The following is a 21,449-nucleotide window of genomic DNA, read 5'->3' as shown; positions in this document are numbered from 1 at the left end:
ATTATTCCTCGTTTCATTATTCCAGCAACTCCATGATCCCTCTGTTTACACCGGCTGATTGCTGAAGCTACTCTTGCTGACACATAGGACGAAATGAAAAATAAAGTAATTGTTGAATACGGCTGGGTGGTAGAAATACGGACTGAGGTAGTTTAAATGGCATCACTGCACCAAATTCTACGCTGAAAACATTCATTCATCACTTGTCTTACACACCTGACAAAACTTATCCCAATATCATATTATCGATCGGTCCCCAACACTTCTTGTTTTTTAAGCTTTTATATTTTGTAAATAACCTCACGTCACAGGCTGTTCAAGCTGTCTGCAAAATAATGTTAAATTTATTGTTACTTCAGAATCCCCAAGATAAAAAAACAATGCAACCACGCCGTCTATCCATTTATGTTACTCTCAATGAAAGATTCAGATCAATGCTTTGGTTATGTCATGAAATGTAACATTAATATTCAGTTCAAAGAGGAAGATTGATTTATTGTTAGAAATTGCTGTCATATAAAAAGGCTTCTAAATCACATATTTTTCCCATCTCAATTAATGTGATAACAAGTAAATGATCTTTTTGAAGTGACTTTGGCGCTCCCCCTCTAACCCTTTCATGTAGCTTTTTATATTTGATTTTACACATTTATAGGAGACCTTTCTGTATTGAGTTTGTATGTTCTGCCATTGTATTTTCTTCATCCTGACTGCAAGATAAGTGGAATAGAAGATGAATGAATGCATATTGACATGAATGAAACATATTTGGCATCGTAAATTAAATGAAAAATGTCACTATTTCTCCTCATGGCTTGTTGGAACAGCTCATATCAAGAGCTATGTAATGGCAGTTCATTATCAATATCAACATCCCTGAAGTCAAAATTATCACTTCAATAACACAAACCTACTCTCATACACAAGCACCATATCATTTATATATTACTTCAATGCATTGTTATTTTGATTACCGTCTGAATGATATCTCCATGAATGTGAGATTTGATCATTCATGAGGCTGGATAATACTATAATTGAGAATGTAATGAGCAAATGAAATGAATAGAGATATTCTTATCTTATATTTACATTGTTGTCTTCAAATCACCTTTTAAACAACTGAATGGTTTGGGACCATAATTCCATTTTGCATAAAGTTATATGAGAAAAGAATCGAGAATTTAAAAAGTTTCCTCTACTTCGTAAGTTTCAAAACAATTCCTGCAACCCAGATTTAAAGTCACTGTAATGAGATTCGTGTTGTTTGTAACAGTTCAGTTTAATGTAGACTCTGCAATTTCAAGCATTTTTTCATAAATAATGTATCTTTTCCCAGGCACACAAGTTAATGTAGTAGTACAAATGAGACAGAATTTTTTTTTTCTTGTATGTAATATATAGTCATTAATACTTTTCCTGACAGTAAGAACAGTCCCTCAGAAGCTCGCTGGGTAAAAATGCTAATATGTGACATGTAATCTCTCATAAAATGTACTGCAGGGGTAGAAGGGAAGGCAGTAGAAAGCTATAAACATTCAACCCAACTATTTTTGGTACTTTGCCATGGAGGGAATCTAATGTTCACTTTGGAACATACTGATATATTAATATATATTTTATATATCTATTATATATTACATATTAATATTTATTATATTATTTTTGATGCTGAATGGGCCTTTTTGTCAAAATGTAATCTGCGATGAAAATGTACCTTTTTTTTTGAAAACGTAATCTTCAATTTTATTAGTTTTATTAGTAACTCAGCTACTCTTCATGCCATCTAGTCAATCCGGAGAAACAGACAAAATAACAGAAATCTGACTCCTCGAATTGCATTGCCGTACAAAGTGCAAGTACCATCAATTCACCCAAACACACCCAACTCCATTTGATATATTACTTTGTGCAGTAATGCCCCACAACACACTATAAATCAGATTACCTTTGTGGGCCATCTGCAGTCCAAACACATTTATTTTACTCCCAACTTACAGATGATGCAGCACGCCTTGATTATTCCCCCCCACCCCCTGACTAAACCACAGCAAGTCCTGAGGAAAATCATCTGACTTTGAGCATTCCATATAAAACGAGCTGTCTCAGTCATATTAAACCTTAAGCAATCCCTTCAATTCACCGCTTTCGTTAGCACTGCTTTCACCTCTCCATATGTTACATTGACTGTGCCGTGGGGATTTATTTAGCTTTCATAATTCTGCTGGAATATATAGAGGGTTCCAGACTTTGCTTTTAGTAGCATAAGGAAGTGGTACTTAACTGAGAAGGAACTGATTTAGCTGCTCTGTTAGTGGCATTTTAAAGATCGGAGAGAATCGGTTGAAGATAGGAGACTGTAGAAAGAGTTGTCCGTGCAAAATGGATGTTCCAAGCTGTGGTCAACAAACCTCTGAGTGGGCCTTTGTCCCTGAGATAATGTAACCTGTAACGAAACAACTTTTTTTTTTTCTATTTTCAAATAGAACATCAAGAAATCAAGAAAATCAAATCAAGTTTTTGCTCCATCTTTGAGTTTCTTTTGAAATTGAAAAACACTCTGAGCTGTGTAATTTTTGGCTTCTAAACAGATGCCTTTCTTTTAACTCATAATTGTATTAGGTAAATAAGGACTTAAAGCATTTACATGAATTTTATCTCAGTGATTTCATAATCAAGACTTTTTTCAAATGGCAATAGATTCATGTTTATTTTATCATTATTATTTATATAAATTTTATAGTTTACTTTTTGTTGAACTGGTAACTTATCACATATTCTATGTCATTATTCGGCCATTGGCAAAATAACCAAAGATAAGAAAATATGCTTGGAGGATTGGAGGGCAAGTGTAAGAACAACTCCATTCAGTCAAAGTATGACCGCAAGTGTAGAATTAATGATTACTTCCCCTTATTTTTCCCCTGAGGTAAAGTTGCCGTAATATATCCACCCTGTATATACGGTATGCAACTTATTTCTATTTAGGGTGAGTAATGTTTGTCTGTTTTATCGTTAGAGGAAATACATATACCAAAAGCTTCTTTTACATGTAGCACAGTTGGAGAGCCGAGTTCCCCAGCAGGCTAAAAAAGGCTTGGCTTTGTGCCACAGTCATCACCCATACCTGTCAGTCTCCCCTGCTGTACTTCTTGTTGCAATTTTGTAAATACTCATTCGTTGACATAATTATTTTAGAGCATGGACCTCCATTACCATCTTCCGAGTTACAATCTTGCATACTGGAGAAACTTGATCTTGCAGGTTTTGCCTGTATATAGAGCAGAACATTATCCGCTGTGTCCATTGTGCCCCTTAAGGCCACTGGGACTCAGTGGCAATAAAGTCCTGCTTAGAGTGAACAATTAAACTAAAAAAAAGAGTTAACAGAGTTAAACGCAGAACATGAGGAAGACTGCAGTTTTGGGCTTTTCTATGGTTTCATAAATCCAGAATATCTAAATGAAAGAGAAAAAAGATACTAGATGCATGAGTTTAAAGTGTTGTTTTTTTCTTCCAATGTGTATATATATATATATGTGCGATTACGTGAGTAAGGGGGGGGGTGTTAATCATTAAAGGTAATCAATGTCTAAAGAGGACTCTATAGGATAAATAATATTCTGGTCAACAGTAAATCAAATAGTAAATCAAGAAGTATTTCCATTTGAAAACAAAATATAAATCTGCTTTAACCTTTTTTGTTTTGACGAGATGATCTAAAGTTGCGCACTGCTCTGTCCATACTGGGCCTTAATCATTTTCCTGATTTCTGGAGTATTGGACATCTCAAATAAGACATGATAGTAAAGGATCAGAGTGCCTGTGAATGACTCTGAAAAATGCATGCAGCTCATTGTGTTGTCCCCTGAATCAAATGGCTTGCAACTCAGAGGGAGTTGAAAAATAAAATGTGGGCTTTTAGAAATGCTCCATAGCAGACTCAGGGTGGCCTTTATCAGGATTTTAATTTAGTTTCGCATTCACACCCACACTATCCTCTGGAGTTTGTTTTGTTCCAATGAAGATTATCACAGTGGAATTGATAATAATGAGATAAGTGAAAACCATGCAGAGGCAGATAGGGATATAAGCCTGATTTGATCTGTAACATCCTTTCTTGTGATGCTTCTTTTTCATGATTCCATGTTGTCGAAGCAAACAAGGTCCAAGGAGAAAGATACTTCAAAACTAATATTTATCCATATCTGGTCCATGGTTTTCGCTTTTCAAATTTCCAGTGTACCCGGGACTCTTTTCAGACACTCCAAATTCTGCTGAGAATTACACACATACAAGTTTACAACTACCTCAAAAATGAAATCCATATTTTTCTTCCTTTGTTTGAAATTGATCAAATCCTGCTTTTTTGTCTCTTCAGGTCGCACTATTATTTTGTCCACGCATCACATGGATGAGGCAGACATCTTAGGTGATCGTATTGCCATTATTTCCAATGGCAAGCTGCGTTGCTGTGGCTCCTCGTTGTTCCTGAAAAAGTCTTTTGGCAGTGGATACTATCTCACTCTAGTTCGAGATTCTTCTGAAAAAATGGGAGCTCAGCGAAACAGTGTTCTACAAAGTCAAAGTAAACAGGTTTGAAACCTTTAATCAAAAAATGTTACAAAATTAAAAAAAAAAAAAAAAAAGATCAAATGACCTTTAGGGCCGTCAGTCTAACAGAACAGTTTTCAACTTCATTGTTTTTTTTTTTCTGAAACACATTTGTGTTATTTCACTTCCACTACTTTTGTCAGGTTCCTCTCAATCACACCAGGCAGCTGTTCAAGTGAGATAAACTCAATCTATATGCTACCTGCCCAAACAGCAGATGGATAAATTCAGCAAATAGCTAGTGGAGACTAGCAGACTGTTAAGCAGTTGCTGAAGCCCAAAATAGAACTAAACCTGAATATTTGACATATAGTCAACATATATGTCTAAGTTTGAAGACTGATTCTTACTCTGATTGTCTTCTATATTGATTTATTTCTTTGTTTTCAATTGGATTTAGACTTTTGCTTGATGTTTATAGATGGAGTGTTAAGGGTGAAATGCCATTCAACAGTTATCACACATGAATGGCTCTGAATAATGTATAAACCTAAGAACATCTTAAAAAAAGGAACATATGTTGTTATTAGTTTATTAAGATGTTTGGACTTATTAAAGATTTTTTCCTCTATTTAAAAAATATATAGTTCAAGAGGAATTAGATCAGAAAATTCTTCACATTCATAAATTCAGAAAGTTCTTCTGAAAATTCAGCCCTCTTATTTAATCTTTACAAATGCGCACACAGAACATCCACAACTGTTGTGCCATGCTATTTCAGGACAATGGTCCTAACATGGGATGGTTGGCAGGTTCCACCAATACAAAGACTGAATGTTTTTTAAATAATTATGAAAAAGCAATTATGTGGTTTACACTTTATTCAATGACTTTAGGACTTGAAAGAAAAAAAAATGTTTGAAAACAACATCACCAGGGCAATTCAAGTATTTTCCTCAACGCATGGTTTATGGACCATCAACAGCCATACATGAGCTTCTTGAAATAAAGAGCTGGTGTAAAGTTTAAGATGATTCAGTTTGTCAAGACGAAGCCTTAAGCTGGAAACAAACGTAACTTCTCTTGTTCATTATTTACATGCTTCCTTTTTATTTTGCTGTGAATTCTCTCTCTTACAAGCCTCCCCCTGTAATGATCTGTGTTTAGTCCCTCCCAGCATGAGAATTGGCAAATGCTTACCTGCTGGATGATACTAATTGCCACAGGGGAAAGGGGTGATTCTCGCTTTTGCTCGCTGATGGTTCCTCGCACACTTAGTTTTAATCAATAGGAGCAAATGAACAAGATGCACTGATGCTGGCAGGACTAGAGCAATTACATCAGTCTGCAGGCTCTTTGAGGTGAGCAGAGTCATTTGTTTGCAATGAATAAATATGCAAACAGCTTTGAGGGAAAAGAAGAAAAATACTGTTTTCATGGTTTCAACTTTAAAGTTTTGCTATCTCATACCTTCTAAACTAATTATTGTCCCGTCTGTGTCATTTAACTTCATTTTCAGGTAGTTCTACATACGAACATAGTATTAAATGTGCTTGTTCTCCATGTAGCTTTCCATGGCTGCCATACAACATAACCGTATAGCAGGTTGTTGCCTACAGGCAGCTTGTATCAGGGCAATTGAGTGTAAATGTAAATGTCAATCATTAATCAATCAAGTAATTAATGAAAGTTATCCAGGAGCCACTCTATCATTCTAAGTAGCATAGCCTGACAGCACATTCTAATGCAATTCTGATTCATAGAAGAAAGACTGTCTTTTGAAGAGCACAAGTCCAGATGATACCGTTGGCAACCAAAACTGCGGCAGCACTGAGCCTTCAGGTAAGATGTCTCGGAATAAACCTAGTCCAGTTACATGTCAGAATCGGAATCAGAAAAAAAAAATTTTTGTCCCCGAGGGGGAATTGAGGAAATGTAACATATGTAGTAGTTTGTTAATATAATTTGTTTGATCACCCGTTGGTGATCGTGGATTCTTTCATACCGCTCCATGCTGTGAGGATCCACTGATCCAACTTTAGGTTTTGCGTTAGGTGCGCCAAAAACTAGCGTTGTCTTTTTCTTTGCATTGACCTCTTGCGTCTGTCTTGTTTTTGGAGTTCGTGCTAGAGCGCCCCCTAATGGCCATTATCAGAAGACAAACCCATAGATTAGCCGCATTGTTGTATAAGGGTTCAAAGCATGGGGGAAAAAGTCGCGGCTTACAGTCGAGAAAATACGATACATTCATTTAGGAATTTCAAGATATTTAGGAAAAATTAAATCTTGTACTGCACTTCTTTTTCAGTGGTGATCCTAATGATACACCATAATATCAACTTCGACAAACAAGGGATCAAAACAGGATAACACATAAACTCAGTTCATTTTGTAATCGCATACCTAGCTTTTAAGATATCCATCCCATCTCTGCCTTACTCAAACACAAAGTTGAAGAAAATTTCCAACTGCTGCCATATTCTAATACTTCTTAAAATGTTCACGCTGTCGCAGCAGAAAAATCTTAAGCTTATAAATTCTCCATGTCACCCTAAAATCACATTAAAAGACAAGGGTCAGAGTTGTTCATCAAATGCCTCATGATTACAAGAGTTTACTTTTTTTAATACAAAACCAATATATAAAGTACAAAGTAACAACAAATATTAGTTTTCCTTGGGGTTAGCTTAAATATTCTAATAGAACAAATAAAACAAACTCTGATCGTTAATAATCCACAAGGCAGAGGAAAATGCTAGACAAATTATTTATCCTGACAGAACACTGATCAACACCTTTGCCATTTTCATTTCAAGATAAGAGAGGAGGTAAGAATTGTGCCTTTTTTCAGAATCTTAGAGGAGCTGAATAGCAGTGAATAGTTCAAGCACTCCTGCTGGCAAGGCTGACGGGGCAAACTGATCTGCTGGTCAATAAACCGAGTGGTTAATTATTTACAAACTTACAAAGAGGTAGGCGTTACGAAATAAAATTAAAAACTTGTGATGTCAACCATCAATCATTCAATTATTATCGATCAATATTACTGACATCACCATTTTGATGATTCTGTCTAAGGATTAATCCTAGTGGGACGTTATCCATTGGGGGATATACTAGATGCAGAGTCAAATGCACATATTCTTCATGACACTGAAAGACATGACATGACATCAAGCATCAGAGAAAGATGTTAATTCCCAAGATTGGATTAGCAAAATCTCACAATTTTATTTATCTGATTTTTCTCTATTATATTTATATATATATATATATATATATATATATATATATATATATAAACTAGAGGTAGATAAATATTGTGGTGTGCAATATATTATGCTTGTTGATTCATCATGTGATCCTTCAAAGTCTTCATTAGGCAAACAGAATTGTTCAGATGCAAAACATAAATCTGAAGTTTGGATAAAGTTTAATTGTGCATGGAAAAACTAATTCAGATGAAACTTGAACAATGTTTCAAACGATGGTGTCTTAATCAGTATAGCAGCACGCATAGGTACACAAATATTTACAAATGAGTCATGTGTGAAGTGGATTTATTTACTTCTTCATAAAGAACCGAGCCATTGTTTAAGTTCTAATTATATAGAAGAGATTCAGGATCGATAATGGATGTGTTGTGATCCACAACACTGTCTTGATTAATTCAAGAATTACGTTGACTGATGTTCCCCATGTTTTAAAGGTCACAAATCCGAATTTTCTTCAGAGTGCCTCTCCTATGACATTTAATCCACATTTATTGCTCACGCAGTTCAAAATATACAGCTATTTTTACGGTCTATTTCTCTGTAGCGACTACTTGGTATCTTCAATGTCAGCTCTATAAAGAACTAGATGATAGAATTATATTTTCCAGAGAGGACTCTGTGTGCAATTATGTCATTCTTAAGAATCTGCCTTATGAAGACTTTTGTTGCCTTTTCTCTGGCAGGTTTGAGAGCAGTAGGTCAACTGGTGCGGCGCCATGTTCCCCAGGCTGTCTTCTTGGAGTGCATTGGTCAGGAGATCACCTACATACTGCCCTATGATGGAGCCAGAGATGGGACCTTTGCTCGGCTTTTCCAAGAGCTGGACCTGACCATGGCTGACTTGGGCCTGACAAGTTATGGCATTTCTGATACCACGCTGGAAGAGGTACTGTAGACTTGGCAAACTTGCTGCTGATACATGCATGCTCTCCCATAAAGAAATTCAAGACTGCCCACGTGTGGGAAGAACCCTGACTATATATATGATAAAGTTTTGTTTTTTAGTTTTATTTTTTCTTTCCTAATGCCATAAATTCACTTTGCATCTATCTTGTTTCTTCCTACCTTCCTCTTGTTTATAACTCATGTCAATCAGCTATTCATCATATCCTTAGAGGAAGACCCATGAGAAGATTTATGGACGTAGTGAAAGAAAATGTGAAGTTAGCTCGTGTGAGATAACAGGATACACCATATAGGACTAGATTGAGAAGGTTCGTTTGTCCTGGTGACCCATGAAAAGAAATGCCGAAAGGAAAAGAAGCCATTAATTTTACCCAATAACTTCCTGAATGATACAGAGTAAAAATTCATTTTCTTGCTGACATAACACATCAGAATTGAAAATATACAACCTTGATCAGAATATTCATCTCTTCGTGATTTGTCAAAGCCTGCAAACCTGAAACATTATTGATGGTGGATAAAGAATGCCTTGGACGGATTGGGCATACCAATTTTCTGCACTGCATCACTTTTAAGTTGTACTGCAATATATTCATCTACAATCAGTCTGCTATCAACCATATCTAACAAACTGGTCATACATTTCTGTCCCATTACATTTTCCCCCCATTGAATTGGGGCATAAAAACAAAATGTCTAAATGATCTAAGAAATAGCCAACCCTAGGTACCTCTCAGTGCTCTGTTTGGAAGTAAATTGAAATTAAATATCAATTCAGGTCACCCAAAAAACACATAAATGTTTTTATATTTCAAAATATGATTAATCTATCAAACCTTTATTTGTTAACTGAATTATATTTGACTATCAGCTATGCCTCTAGTATTACGATGGAAAGATGCACTGTATATCAATAATTTTGTTATGTCCTTGAATTAGAAACCACTACAAACTTGGGGTCTAAAGTGTCAGATCATTTCAGACTTTAAATTTTGTATTAAAGTTATAAATAAATCCAGAGACATTTTATCAGCAGGGCTTCAAATTAAATTTGAAATTAGTTGGGTTTGTTTACTGGATCAGAATAGAAAACACGTATATCTTTAATAAAATAGTACACATCTGTATATTTTCTTTTCTTTTATCTTGATATTTGTCATTGTCAGGCATCAGTATAAATAGATTAACAGTTTGAACTTGACCCTGTTGAATTTTTTGTAGAATATTATAAGCCGTTGACTTCTCAGCATGAACCTTGTGCAGCTGCTTGTTGTCGTTATAAATGTTATGGGTCATCCAAGTTTTTTTGTTTGTTTTGTTTTTGTCTTTTGTAGGTGAGCTAATTTTATGTGTCATTATTATTTAAAAAGATGTCACACTATTTCCTCTGAGCAAATATCTCAGTGTATTTTCACTTTCATAAGGGTTTCGGATCATAAATCTGAATGACTGACTAATGTTCTCCTTGTAACTGAGACATAAGATTTAAGTCCTGCAGGCAATGTGAATAATTTCTTCTGGATGTCTAAAATTCTGCCACAGTCTGGTTATTTCACCCATCCATGTTTTCTTTTGAAGAATAGCACTTCAAATGAAATGTGCAGGGGATTTCCATGTATTGCAAAGATAAACAAGAACTGATAGATGGAGTATTTCATAGAAATTAGGCATGCAATTACATGTACTCCAATCATTTTTAATTGAATGAGCTCTTTGAATAATTGTATCTTTGAGATTGTTTTTTTTACCATTTATGATTTCTGTTCTTTTTGATGTTTTGACTGGTGTATGTCACCACATAAAATGACATTCTGCACAAATCATGAATGCTGTGGGATTTCTGAGAAATGTTCATAGACTAAGCAAACGAGAGCTCTGATCAGGCAATCACTACTACAGGAAGACATGGTTTGTTCATAGTAATGATTCAAGTAGAGGAAAAAGTATTTATCAGACCAGCTAGAGGATGACTGGCGAACCAATGACAAAAGGGGGATCATAGGGACTGTACTGAATAAACATTTTAATATATTTACTCAAGATATTTATGTATTTATACAGGTCTAATATATTAAAATGTTTTCATTTATTTAGATATACTGGTATGTTGGAAATATAATAGGCTACTATAAAAAAAAATAATCAAATCTACCCTACACTGGTGGCTAAAGTCAAATGTTCAAAGCTCATGGGATCCACAGTTCTAATCCAATTCATAGCTGAAGGTGATCAGGAAAAAGCAGCCTCAAATCTCCATTCACTGATTCAAGTTTGCATTCAGTGTTAAATGTGACAAAACATGTGAAATAACGTGAAAAAACCTGTATAGTTTTGTACGCAAGAATGGATGCTATGTCAATGTAATAATACTGACCCATCACATATATTTTTCACAGATATTTCTTAAAGTAGCAGAAGATACCGGAGTGGATATAAAAATTACAAGTAAGATGACAGTATGTTTGCATGTGCCTACAACATTATGCACAACAGCCCTTTGACACAACAATCGTTAAAATTAATCTCCCGAAGATTTCAGCTTGTGTGCTTTTATAGCAGAGAGCAATGCGGCAAAATTGGATCTGCAAGTTTGCATGCCCTTCCAAATACCTTTTTTTCCCCTCCAGTTGTTACTCTTTAATTGAGTTGCTGCACCTTTTAAAGCCATTTTGTGGCATCAAACATTTAGTAATTTTGCTGAATAGTATTTTTGTCCTTGTTTGTTTCTAAGTATGTAATTAGTATAGGAGTCTTTTTTTTTTTTATAGCACTGGTAAGGCAAATTTTCGATGTTACCCCAAAAATTAGATTAGCAATCAACTCTTCACAAAGTGTAGCACTTAAGATGTTATTTTTGCACAGGCCATGTCTTTGCTTAAAAGATCCTTAACCCAGGACAAGTACATCACATGAACTTTTTAAGAATAACTTGACCAGCCCATCGGTACTTTCTGTTGACCATTTGTTGTGAATAACTCTCTTTGTATCAAAACATCTTCACCTTCCAGTGTGAACTAAACATTATATTCCTCCCTGTCACCTATATACCTTCACACCTACTTCATGCTTTTACAGAGAATTAAATTGTATCTCTCAGGAACAGTAGTGATTTTTTTTTTCTGTTATTTATAACCCTAAATTGGGTCAGACAAAAACAACCTTCCTTATTCTTATTCCCACAGCAACAAAGGAGTCGTTGATGAGAGACTGCAAACGACGCTCTCGTGAATCCAAGCGAAACAGCAGCGCTGTCACCCCAAACACTGAAACAGACCACGTTTCTGAAACGAGTGGCAAGTGTTATTAAGTATTTCCACAAAATATGAAAAAATATGTTTAATAATGCAGTTGATTTGACCACTTATGGATCCTGATTTTTTTTTTTTTTTAAGACGACCTCTCTTGAGTATTCTTTCTGCATGTGATTTCCATACAGATCTGAGAGAAACTTTCACAAGAAAAGTAGAAGGTGGGTATTAGTCTTCTCAACCAACCAACTTGGAATATATTTTAGGGAATGTTTCCTACACATAGTTTACTCTTTAATTATCGAATTAATTTAGCTTGGATTGAATAACCCCCCCGCACACCAGTCGCTAACTGTAGAATATTCATCAGCCATTTTCAAAGCAAATTCCTTTCAGTCTATGAAACATTATCTCACAAATTCTTTCACATTTATAATGTTGTGTCCCTCTGAGACAAATTAAATTTAATAAATGCATTTTTCTTGATGGTTTCAATCATAATATACTTTATTCAGTTGCTGAAAATATACCATGCTTCTTTTGTAGATTTTAAATATCCAGGAGTTTTAGACATTACATAACAGGAGGGTCACTAAGCAGGCTCAAAACACACTTTACTATGATTAGTAGTAAAATACAGAATTTGCTTTCCAAAGCTTTATCCATTTTATTTTCCTTAAAATGAGGTATGCCAGAAGGTTACTGGTAAGTTTAACACATAATTTATATTTGATCAGCCATATGTTTTGACCTGACAGTTTGTTCAGCAGGTGTTTTACATATGCACAGATAATAACTAAGACAGTGGGGTTAATGTCCATATCAGATTTAAAGAGGGACACAAGTTTCACTGGGAAAGGATCCACAGTCCTCACTGGCTGGGAGCTGATCAGAAAGCAGTTCCTGGCACTCTTTGTCAAGCGCTTTCACCACGCCCGGAGGAGCCGCAAGGGACTCATTGCCCAGGTAATGGCCTCAGTCTGTCATATTGATGAATTGAAGGGTTGTATTGGAGGGAACCATGGGAGGATCAGGGAATGATTGGATGAAATACATGTTGGCTTTCAAAATCAGTTAATGCCATATGTGATTGAGTGTGCTCTCTGACAATCTGTAGGGGAAGCTGTGTCATCTGTCTTAATGGAGTCAATAGCTGTGGAATTTAAGTTGAGGAATAATGGCAATATGAAGAGAATGGGCTTCAAAATATGGGACAAATAGCACTTAGAATGAAGTAACAAGATGCCAACTGCATGTGTATTGATCATCTCCCCCCATTAAAGGAGACCTCGCTAATATCGTTGAATACTTGAGGACAGAGAAAAAAAATGAGGTCAGGTCACAATGTTTCTTGCTCAACACCAAAAGTGAGTTGCCAGACACTCATATTGCCCACAATCCTTACAAAGGGGTTTGGGGGAAATAGTAGAAATGTTCAGGGGATATCATACAGATTTTTTGCAAATGTTGGATTTTTTTTTTAACAATAATATTTTTGGTAATTGATTGTTGTCAAGAGGAAACTTGTCATTAATTTGTGTTCCTCCCATGTGTCTGAAAAACTCAAAAAGTACTGTGGTGCTTTCTGCAGCTGTCAAAGTGATATTGTGGGGATCCAATATTGCCAGAAAACAGAAATCTGAGAGCAGGTAGAAAAGGGTTTGACTGTTTTTTGCCAGCTTTACTTTTAATGCATCAGTTCCACCTGTTCGCTTTGATTGGCACCAGCAATACAAAGTGACATTCATGATTTGTTTCCCTTTAATTTTATTGCATACTAATCATGTTTTTTTTCATTAACTATGTATTAAATGTGATGGTACAACAATTACTTAGATGACAGACTGCTATTAGCCTATTAAGTGGATGTCTATATTATTGTGCTTCTCATAAATATAATTTCAAAAGTCAAAACCAATGAGCAGCCTTAATTTAAGTTAGTCAAAACTAATATCAGTGAGTAGCAGTGTTGGATGAGCTTCAATTATCCTTTTGTCAGTTGTGAAACAACTTTTTTTCGAATGCATGCTAATATCGTAGCTTCATATGTCAATATCATGGAGTCGATTAGCTGTGACAGCTGCCATATTTCTGAAACACTGAAAAAATGGCTGAATAGCAGTTTATGTTTTCTAGTGTTGAGCCCTGTGTGTGCTCACCACTGGTCTGGTGAAACAGTTCTTGTAATTTTTTGCAATACCAGTTGCCATCAGTCATGGTCATTCCCGGGCTTCCCTTTACAGGGAAGAATAGGAGGATACGTGTGTACTTACAAGTGTGTATATTGTCTGCAGTGGACACCTCCTGGAGCTCTATTTTTATTCAATAAGCCAAAGAGTCTTTTTTCTTTTTTCCCATTGTGACAACTTGCATTGTCGGCAGATAAGATTGAATTTCAAAGTAACTTAGAAGAATGAATGTGGTTAGGAGAATTTAAAAAAGATAATGGTATGAAGCACAAAAAGACTGATTGATGATATTGCCATGTATCTGCTATATCACAAGGATAGGCAGCTTGATTATGTTTGGGGATGAATTGAAGTGACAAGAAGTACAACTTCCATTCTTGGTTCATTTTCCAGACATTTTGTGTCATGTGCTACTTTGTTTTTGCAAAATCCTGTATTTCTATTTCCTGACATGTTTAAATATTGTGTTTCATAGTAGATTCAGCTAAATGGGCGTTCCATGTGACAAACTGTACCATGCAATCATGAAATGTTTCCTCCATTGCCTATATTCTCAAATTGGGGGGTCTCAACCACCTCAAGGGGTTGGTGGACTATGTTTCGGGATTTCATTTATTTTTGAAATCATATGAAATCCCACACACCCTCTTGGTTGCCCATCGTGTCTGAGGATGACAATCCAGCCACTGCTATTTGTAAGTTTTGCTGTGGCTATAGAGTCCAACCCTTGATCCACACTGTCTGTCATAGTCACATCAGGTGGATCCACAGGCTGGGGGGTGCAGATATGATGCTTCATGTCTTCTTATCTGGTTCTTTGTCCGTCTATTACTTTGGTCCTCCTCAAGTCTATGCACCCCTTGTTGGCAGAGCCTCCGCCAGGTCAAGTGTTAGGAGGCACCATCCTCTGGCTGGGTTGATTTCAGGCTGCATTACTTCATCGGGATTTTCAGTTGGTCGTTATATTGCCTTTTCTGGCCACCTGCTTGGCAGTGACCAAGTTGTGATTGACTGTAGTGAACTTTCTGTGGTGGGTGATCTGTGACATGGCCAATCCAGCAGAGTTGGTGCTGGGTGCTGATGTGGCCAGGATTCTGATGCAGTTGGTCTCGCTGAATATTTCCATGTGGGGGACTGGGTCCCTTCAGGATATCTTCAGGATGTATTGTAGGCATCTGATGTGGAAGGCCCCATGCATCCTAATGTTTTGTGTGGACAATATCCATGTTTTTATGTTTTAGTCATCCAAAAGAAGATGATGCTTGATTGATTCGGTTTTGTATCTCCCTTTCCATGCTGTAGTAGTTGGAAAGGAGGCTGCCCAGACATTTAAAAGACTGCTCGATGATGTATTCAGAGGTCACTTTTGTGACAGCTTGAAACCTTCTGATGTTGAGCCGTAATCCCAGTGTCCTTCTTGATTTTTTCTCGTGTCACAGTAGTGTCATAAATCACAGGGAGATATTAAAAAGTACTGGGGCAAGGACACATCCTTGACGCATACCAGTACAGACCCTAAATGGCTGAGATTCCTCGCCTCTAGTTGTGACACATGCCATCATCCCAATGTGGAACTGTTGGAGGAGTATGACAAATTTTCTTGGGCCGCCAAATTTCAGGAGGATGCTCCATAGGAGCTCCCTGCTGATGGTTCAAAAGCCTTTCACAGGTCAATGAAAGCCCTGACGAGGTCCTTGTTTTGTTCTCTGCACTCCTCCTGAAGTTGCTGTCCTGTAAAGACCATGTCCACAGTGCTTCTGTTCCTCCTGAATCCATGCTGCGATTAAGGCAGTAGTTGCTCTGAGATGTTATCCCCCAGTTTATGCAGCATGATTTTTGCCAGGACTTTGCTCTCTCATACATGTTAGCCATTTCTGTAGTGCAGCTGATGTGGGGTTGAGTACAGCACTGTGTGCTACAAGCTTTTGTTCAAGCATGGTGGTGATTTCACATGTACAGTATTATCATTCAACCAGTCCTTGTATTTTCTGCTGTTTTTATTTTTGAGCTAGAAGATGGTGTTTGTGATGGTTGAATGTAGGCTCAACACCACAGGCCACTGGCATTTTTCCAACCAATCCTTTGACCCCCACTGATTCCATTCCACACTTTGCTGTCCTTCCCCACTCAAGCATTGAAATCACCCAATAAGACCTTGTCCCTCCTTGGGTATGAGTTGGAGAGCCTCATCTAATGCTTCCTGGAAGTCGTCCTTCATGTCATCCTTTGATGGGAGAGTCTGAGAATAAGCACTCAGAAGGGTGGCGTATTGTTTCTTGGCCAGAGGGATCCTCAGGGACATAAGTTTTTCACTGGGTGGAATGTCCCAATAGGTGTGGCTCCCTATCCAGATGTTCTTTATCGGCAATTTTTCAGCCACCTTTTCTTGATCGAGCTTAGCAGTGTGGCTCTAAAATAGGCCTGCTCAGAACTCAACCACTCAACTCCAGCTGCTAAGGACCATGGATAGCCTCCTGCCGCTGGTGTGCAAAGTTCTGATTAGGCGCTCCCAGCGCATTTAGGCCTGCTCCCCTCACCAGGCACCCCATCGCCGCCAGACTTTGACCATCACTGGTTGCTGGTCTCACTGAAGCAGAGGTGGATACCTGCACAGGGAGATTATTTAGAGTGCTGCTGGAGGAGCGCATGTCCCAGCAGCAGTTCTTCACTGCAGGACGGTGTAATCCAGTGGCAAGGAGGGCCCAACACAACCTGCACTCTCTAGGAGTTGCAGGAGGCTGCTGGAGCTCCAGTTTTCAGGAGCACAGCCTAGCGTGTGCCATCAGCATGTTGCTTTTTCTGTCGGGACGTGCCCCTTTAGCCTTTTGTTCTCTCAGACTCACCAACAAGACAGTTGGGCAAAGGTTAATAGGTGCCAGGGCATATCCACCAGGGTGGGCCTGCGCACTATCAATGGGGCCTGCTACTACTCCCAGATCCCCTGCCAAGTTAGTCTTGGGTAGAATAGCCCCAGTTACCATGTGTTTCACAAGGAGGCCCGGCAGGCATCTTGGTGATGGCGAGGCTTTGTATTGGTGGAAGGAAACTGAAGCATGAATTGCATCTCCGTTCACCATGAGGGCTTGCCAGCGGCAGTTCTAAAAGTGAGAGGTGGCAAGGAGACAGGAAGTAGCCATGTACCTTCCCTCCATCTACTGCAATAGATACATCACAACGCCCTATGTCCACACACACACACACACACACACACACACACACACACACACACATACTGTATTAAGAGGAAATACTAAGACCCGAGAATAAAAAGCTGCTTTTTTTGGGTCAACTACTCTTTTTGTGCGATTCCTTCACATTTTTTTGTGCATAAATTCTTCACAAATGGGAAATGACAGCTTCATGAAGCCCTTTCATTAAATACCTATCATTTGAGTTTGCCATGAACTCCAGGGCAAATTTAATCAGGAACTCTGATTATAGTGAAAATCTGTTTTCATCCAGAATGTCCCAAACAATGATTTCTTCTCTGGATAAAAATTAACTGTGTCCACTAGCAGAGTTTGTTTAATATAGAGTAATTTTGATGCACAGCTTTTCACTGGAGGGGCTGGTTCATGGTATATTTACCTGATTCTAATATGATCTTGTATAATGTAAGAGCCTTTCAAGAAGACTTTGATGATAAGGAAACAGCAGGAAGCCCTGCAGGAGGTTTGTTTACAAACTGATTTTTTACGGTTCTTAACCTAAAACACATTTCTAAACAGAAATTGAAAAGAAGGGTAAATTTTATGGGATAATTTCAAATATACATTATTTACTTTATATAATGTGTATACTTTATATTGTCATGACTTATAAGGATACATGTAAAGCAATATAATTAATATAATATATTTCAATGGCGGGCTGTGCATTTCACACCGAGGCCTTCAGTAGTGCCCCATTAATCAATACACCCCTCAATAACTATTTTATGGCAATAAAAACCATCTGATTATGCAGAAACGCAGTATAAAGAGCAGTTTCATTGTAGAGATAACTCGTGATCCAGCACTTTCATTGTGTCTTCAAAATGAAAGTTCCTTCTTGCCCCAAAAAATGACACGGTCTATCAGTCTTTTTAAGATCTCTCTATTTTCCTTCACCTTTCTTGTTGTGGAGCTCTGTGGCACCTGTGCACTTGTTCACTCAACTGTAGAGCCACTCTGGTTTCTCCAAAAGTTTAGGACAGCACCGCTGCTCTTAAGTGCCCGGCAGTGCTCCGGTATCTCGTTTCTGCATTGGTTAGGCAAGTCAAATTTACAAACCCAGTGTGTCTCCAAACACCATGTCAATCAGCGGCAAATAACAAGCACTCCCAGCGATACAATTTGCAGTGTTCCTCGGAGCCTGTGAGCCACAGGGTACCTGTGGCTCATAGTTAGTGGACTGAAAGCGATGGACCAATCTTCTCCTCGCTGTAACAGGTACGCTCATTTCAGAAATGTCCAGCTTTTCTTGAAAGTCCATCTTGAAAACGGTTTTGACAATAAATCTGAAACCACATAAATTTCTTTTCTCCCTTCAGCCATCATGGGTGAAAAATTAGCTATTATATCGACACAACTATATTTGTTTTTGTGCAGCTCGCTACAGATGCCGCCTGCTAGAACTGGCTGGTGTACTCACTGACTGTCCACTCAAAGGGCGTGTGACATGCTAACATTACCATATCCTTCAGAAGGCCTTGGCGTCACAACACAAAATCTGATTGGTTGAAGCAACAGTTTCATCGACACTCATTTTTTGCTAAAGCACCTGTGAATCTGAATCTGATTCTGATTCTGATTCTGCGGGTGTCCATGCGAATTGACTTTGACCCTGGCTGGCAACAAATAATGGCTGAAATGTAATTGGTTAAATGCTTGAACATAAAACATGTAAAATATGTGTCTGGAAGCAGCACAGCTGAGGAAAAGCAATTGAAGGAAGCCGACAGACCATTTGGAATTATTTAATAAGTATTCATGGACATAATATAATTAAAATCTAAAGTCTGTGATTCAGATATTTTTTAGAGCAGCACTGAAGGAGTGGCAGGCCCTGACGCCCACCAATGATATACTGTATATGCAATATAAAATCTTTAAGATGAAAGAATCCTATAATTTAAAAAAAAAATCACCAATCTTTTTTTCCCTAAAGCAAAAACAGTATCTTGAAACCTTTGGTCAGACTTTTTCCCTGAACACTATCAAAAAGAAAGATTAACAAATTAGTACATTAAATCATCCAAAGTGATGCTATTACCCACTGAAAGCAAAGTAGCAGCAGAAATTAGATGGATACAGGTTTGTTTAGGAAACAGGCAGCCCAAGGAGGAATCAGTCTTAGATGGTAATGGCATAAATCTTAATTTTGTTTTTGTGTTTATACCAATTTTGGCTATAATCCTTGTGTTCTTCTTTAAATCCCCACTAAACTTGCGAATGTGATAAACTCATACATTGTACATGGGAGTGCTTTGGCTTTGTGAGCTTAATGACTTTGTTTTTTGCAGATCTCTCAATGGAAGAAGTACCAGCTGTCACCGGCAATTACTATCAAAAGGCAGTGAGAGAGAGAGGGAGGGAGGAAAGAAGAGAAGGAGTGGGAGAGAGAGAGAGAGTTGCAGTCTGCCATTAAGCTTTTCAGTCTCATCGCTGCTCTTCATCTTTCTTTCAAGCACATTGCCATAGCATTTGCTCCGTGATGTAAATTTAGGATTTACAATTGCAGCATGTTGAAATGGCCTGGTAAATTACATACCAGGCAATTAATCAAGTGTATGCAAACCTTCGCCTGCTTCCGAACACACCCCAACATATGCGTGATTAAACATTAAAGATATCTCACATTTTGCTGTCTGACCTTTTTGTCAGTTCTAACAATGAAATGAAAAGCAAATTACATGGCTGGGAAAAGAGGATTGGATGGGGAGGATATGGGAAGCGTGGCACTGTCTGTTTTTAAAAAGAAATACAACAGGAGAATAGCGAGATACTAATTATATCTGAGTGGCCAGATGATGGTTGCCTTGTTTGGATTGTTTACTTGAACATAGCCCAAACAAGGTGATGGGGGACTATTTAATTATATGTGTTATTGTTGATTGTGGTCTTTTGACACATGAAATGATGTTAAGTGGGTTAAAGATGGGAATTGAAATTCAATTATTCACCGAGAAAAATCACGAAAGTAAGAAAAGTAAGAGAGATGAAAGTATTGAAAATCGTACTCATATGTGCGTTATAATTAAAAAAAGATGTGTTATGTTAAATTGATAAAATACATGCAAAGTATTCATGCACCTAAAATGACATGAGTACAACGAAAGCGTTTTTTACTTTACAGTGAATGTGAATGTTGTGATATGAAGATTTCGAGTGTAGAAAATATCGACTCACTGTTGTGAAAGAATATTATCATGTCGAGAGGTAACTATTGCGCTTTCTCATCCTTGTAGGTGGTCTTGCCTGCCCTTTTTGTGGTCCTGTCTCTGATCTTCTCACAAATCAAACCACCATTTTCTGAATATCCAAGTTTGGAACTGCAACCCTGGATGTACGCATTGCCACAAACCACCTTCTATAGGTATTCACTTATATATAAAATTTCTTCAACTTGTTATTGTCATACCATTTTAATTATTGACAGGTGTAAATGTCACTCAATATTTGAATCTTTCTGATCACCATGTGTCATTAATTGTAATCGTCTTTATTATGATTTTTAAAATATTTTATTAGCCGGCAAGATTTTCTCTCCCAAACCAAGGAGTCATGAAATAGATTGTTTTTTAACTAACCAACTAACTAAATCGGAGTCTTTTTGTGTTACCATTTAGACTTTTGTGCTCATCAGATGCAACAAATGGAATTCAGACATTTGACAAGAAGTCACAAGTTCTATGTCTAGACCAAGTCCCACAGTATTTCTTTCTTTCCTTTTTTTTATTTATTTATTTTGTTTACATGGTGTAAGGATGCTTAATTTCTTTTATTAGACGAAAACACATTGACAAAAAAACAAAAATTCATTCGGGCCATTATCATCTTTATCATCCTTTTGTTTCTTCTTCTCCTACCTCTTGTGGCTAGTATGTCTTTTAATTAACTAAGTTTAGCCTTAGGTTATCATAATTGTGGTTCAAGTCTGACTCCAGTCAACACGTTATTTCGCAATTCTAGATTTCCTCACAGATTACATGATGCATTGACTTTGCTTAGGATAGCATGACCCCTTGGGCCGCAGCTTGCTACAGACAATAACAATGTTTGCAATTAGTGACACAT

General features: G+C 37.4%; 1 protein-coding gene across 1 annotated transcript in view; it reads left to right on the top strand.

The window, feature by feature from the left end:
- Nucleotides 1-21,449, top strand: part of LOC147223618 (phospholipid-transporting ATPase ABCA1) — a 164,530-nt gene that overhangs the window by 55,571 nt on the left and 87,510 nt on the right. Inside the window, exons 23-29 of the mRNA XM_086166184.1 lie at nt 4,382-4,596; nt 6,318-6,396; nt 8,513-8,715; nt 11,132-11,191; nt 11,971-12,034; nt 12,789-12,949; nt 20,621-20,748. Of these exons, the coding sequence (XP_086022310.1) occupies nt 4,382-4,596; nt 6,318-6,396; nt 8,513-8,715; nt 11,132-11,191; nt 11,971-12,034; nt 12,789-12,949; nt 20,621-20,748 (910 nt within the window). The remainder of the gene's footprint in view (nt 1-4,381; nt 4,597-6,317; nt 6,397-8,512; nt 8,716-11,131; nt 11,192-11,970; nt 12,035-12,788; nt 12,950-20,620; nt 20,749-21,449) is intronic.

This window comes from Fistularia commersonii, chromosome 19 (genome assembly GCF_037954325.1).
Source record: "Fistularia commersonii isolate RoL2024-O1a breed Wild chromosome 19, RoL_Fcom_v1.0, whole genome shotgun sequence".
NCBI classification, from domain to species: Eukaryota; Metazoa; Chordata; class Actinopteri; order Syngnathiformes; family Fistulariidae; genus Fistularia; species Fistularia commersonii.
The sequence above is the reverse complement of the archived record's forward strand: the minus strand, read 5'-3'. Positions and strand labels throughout refer to the sequence as shown.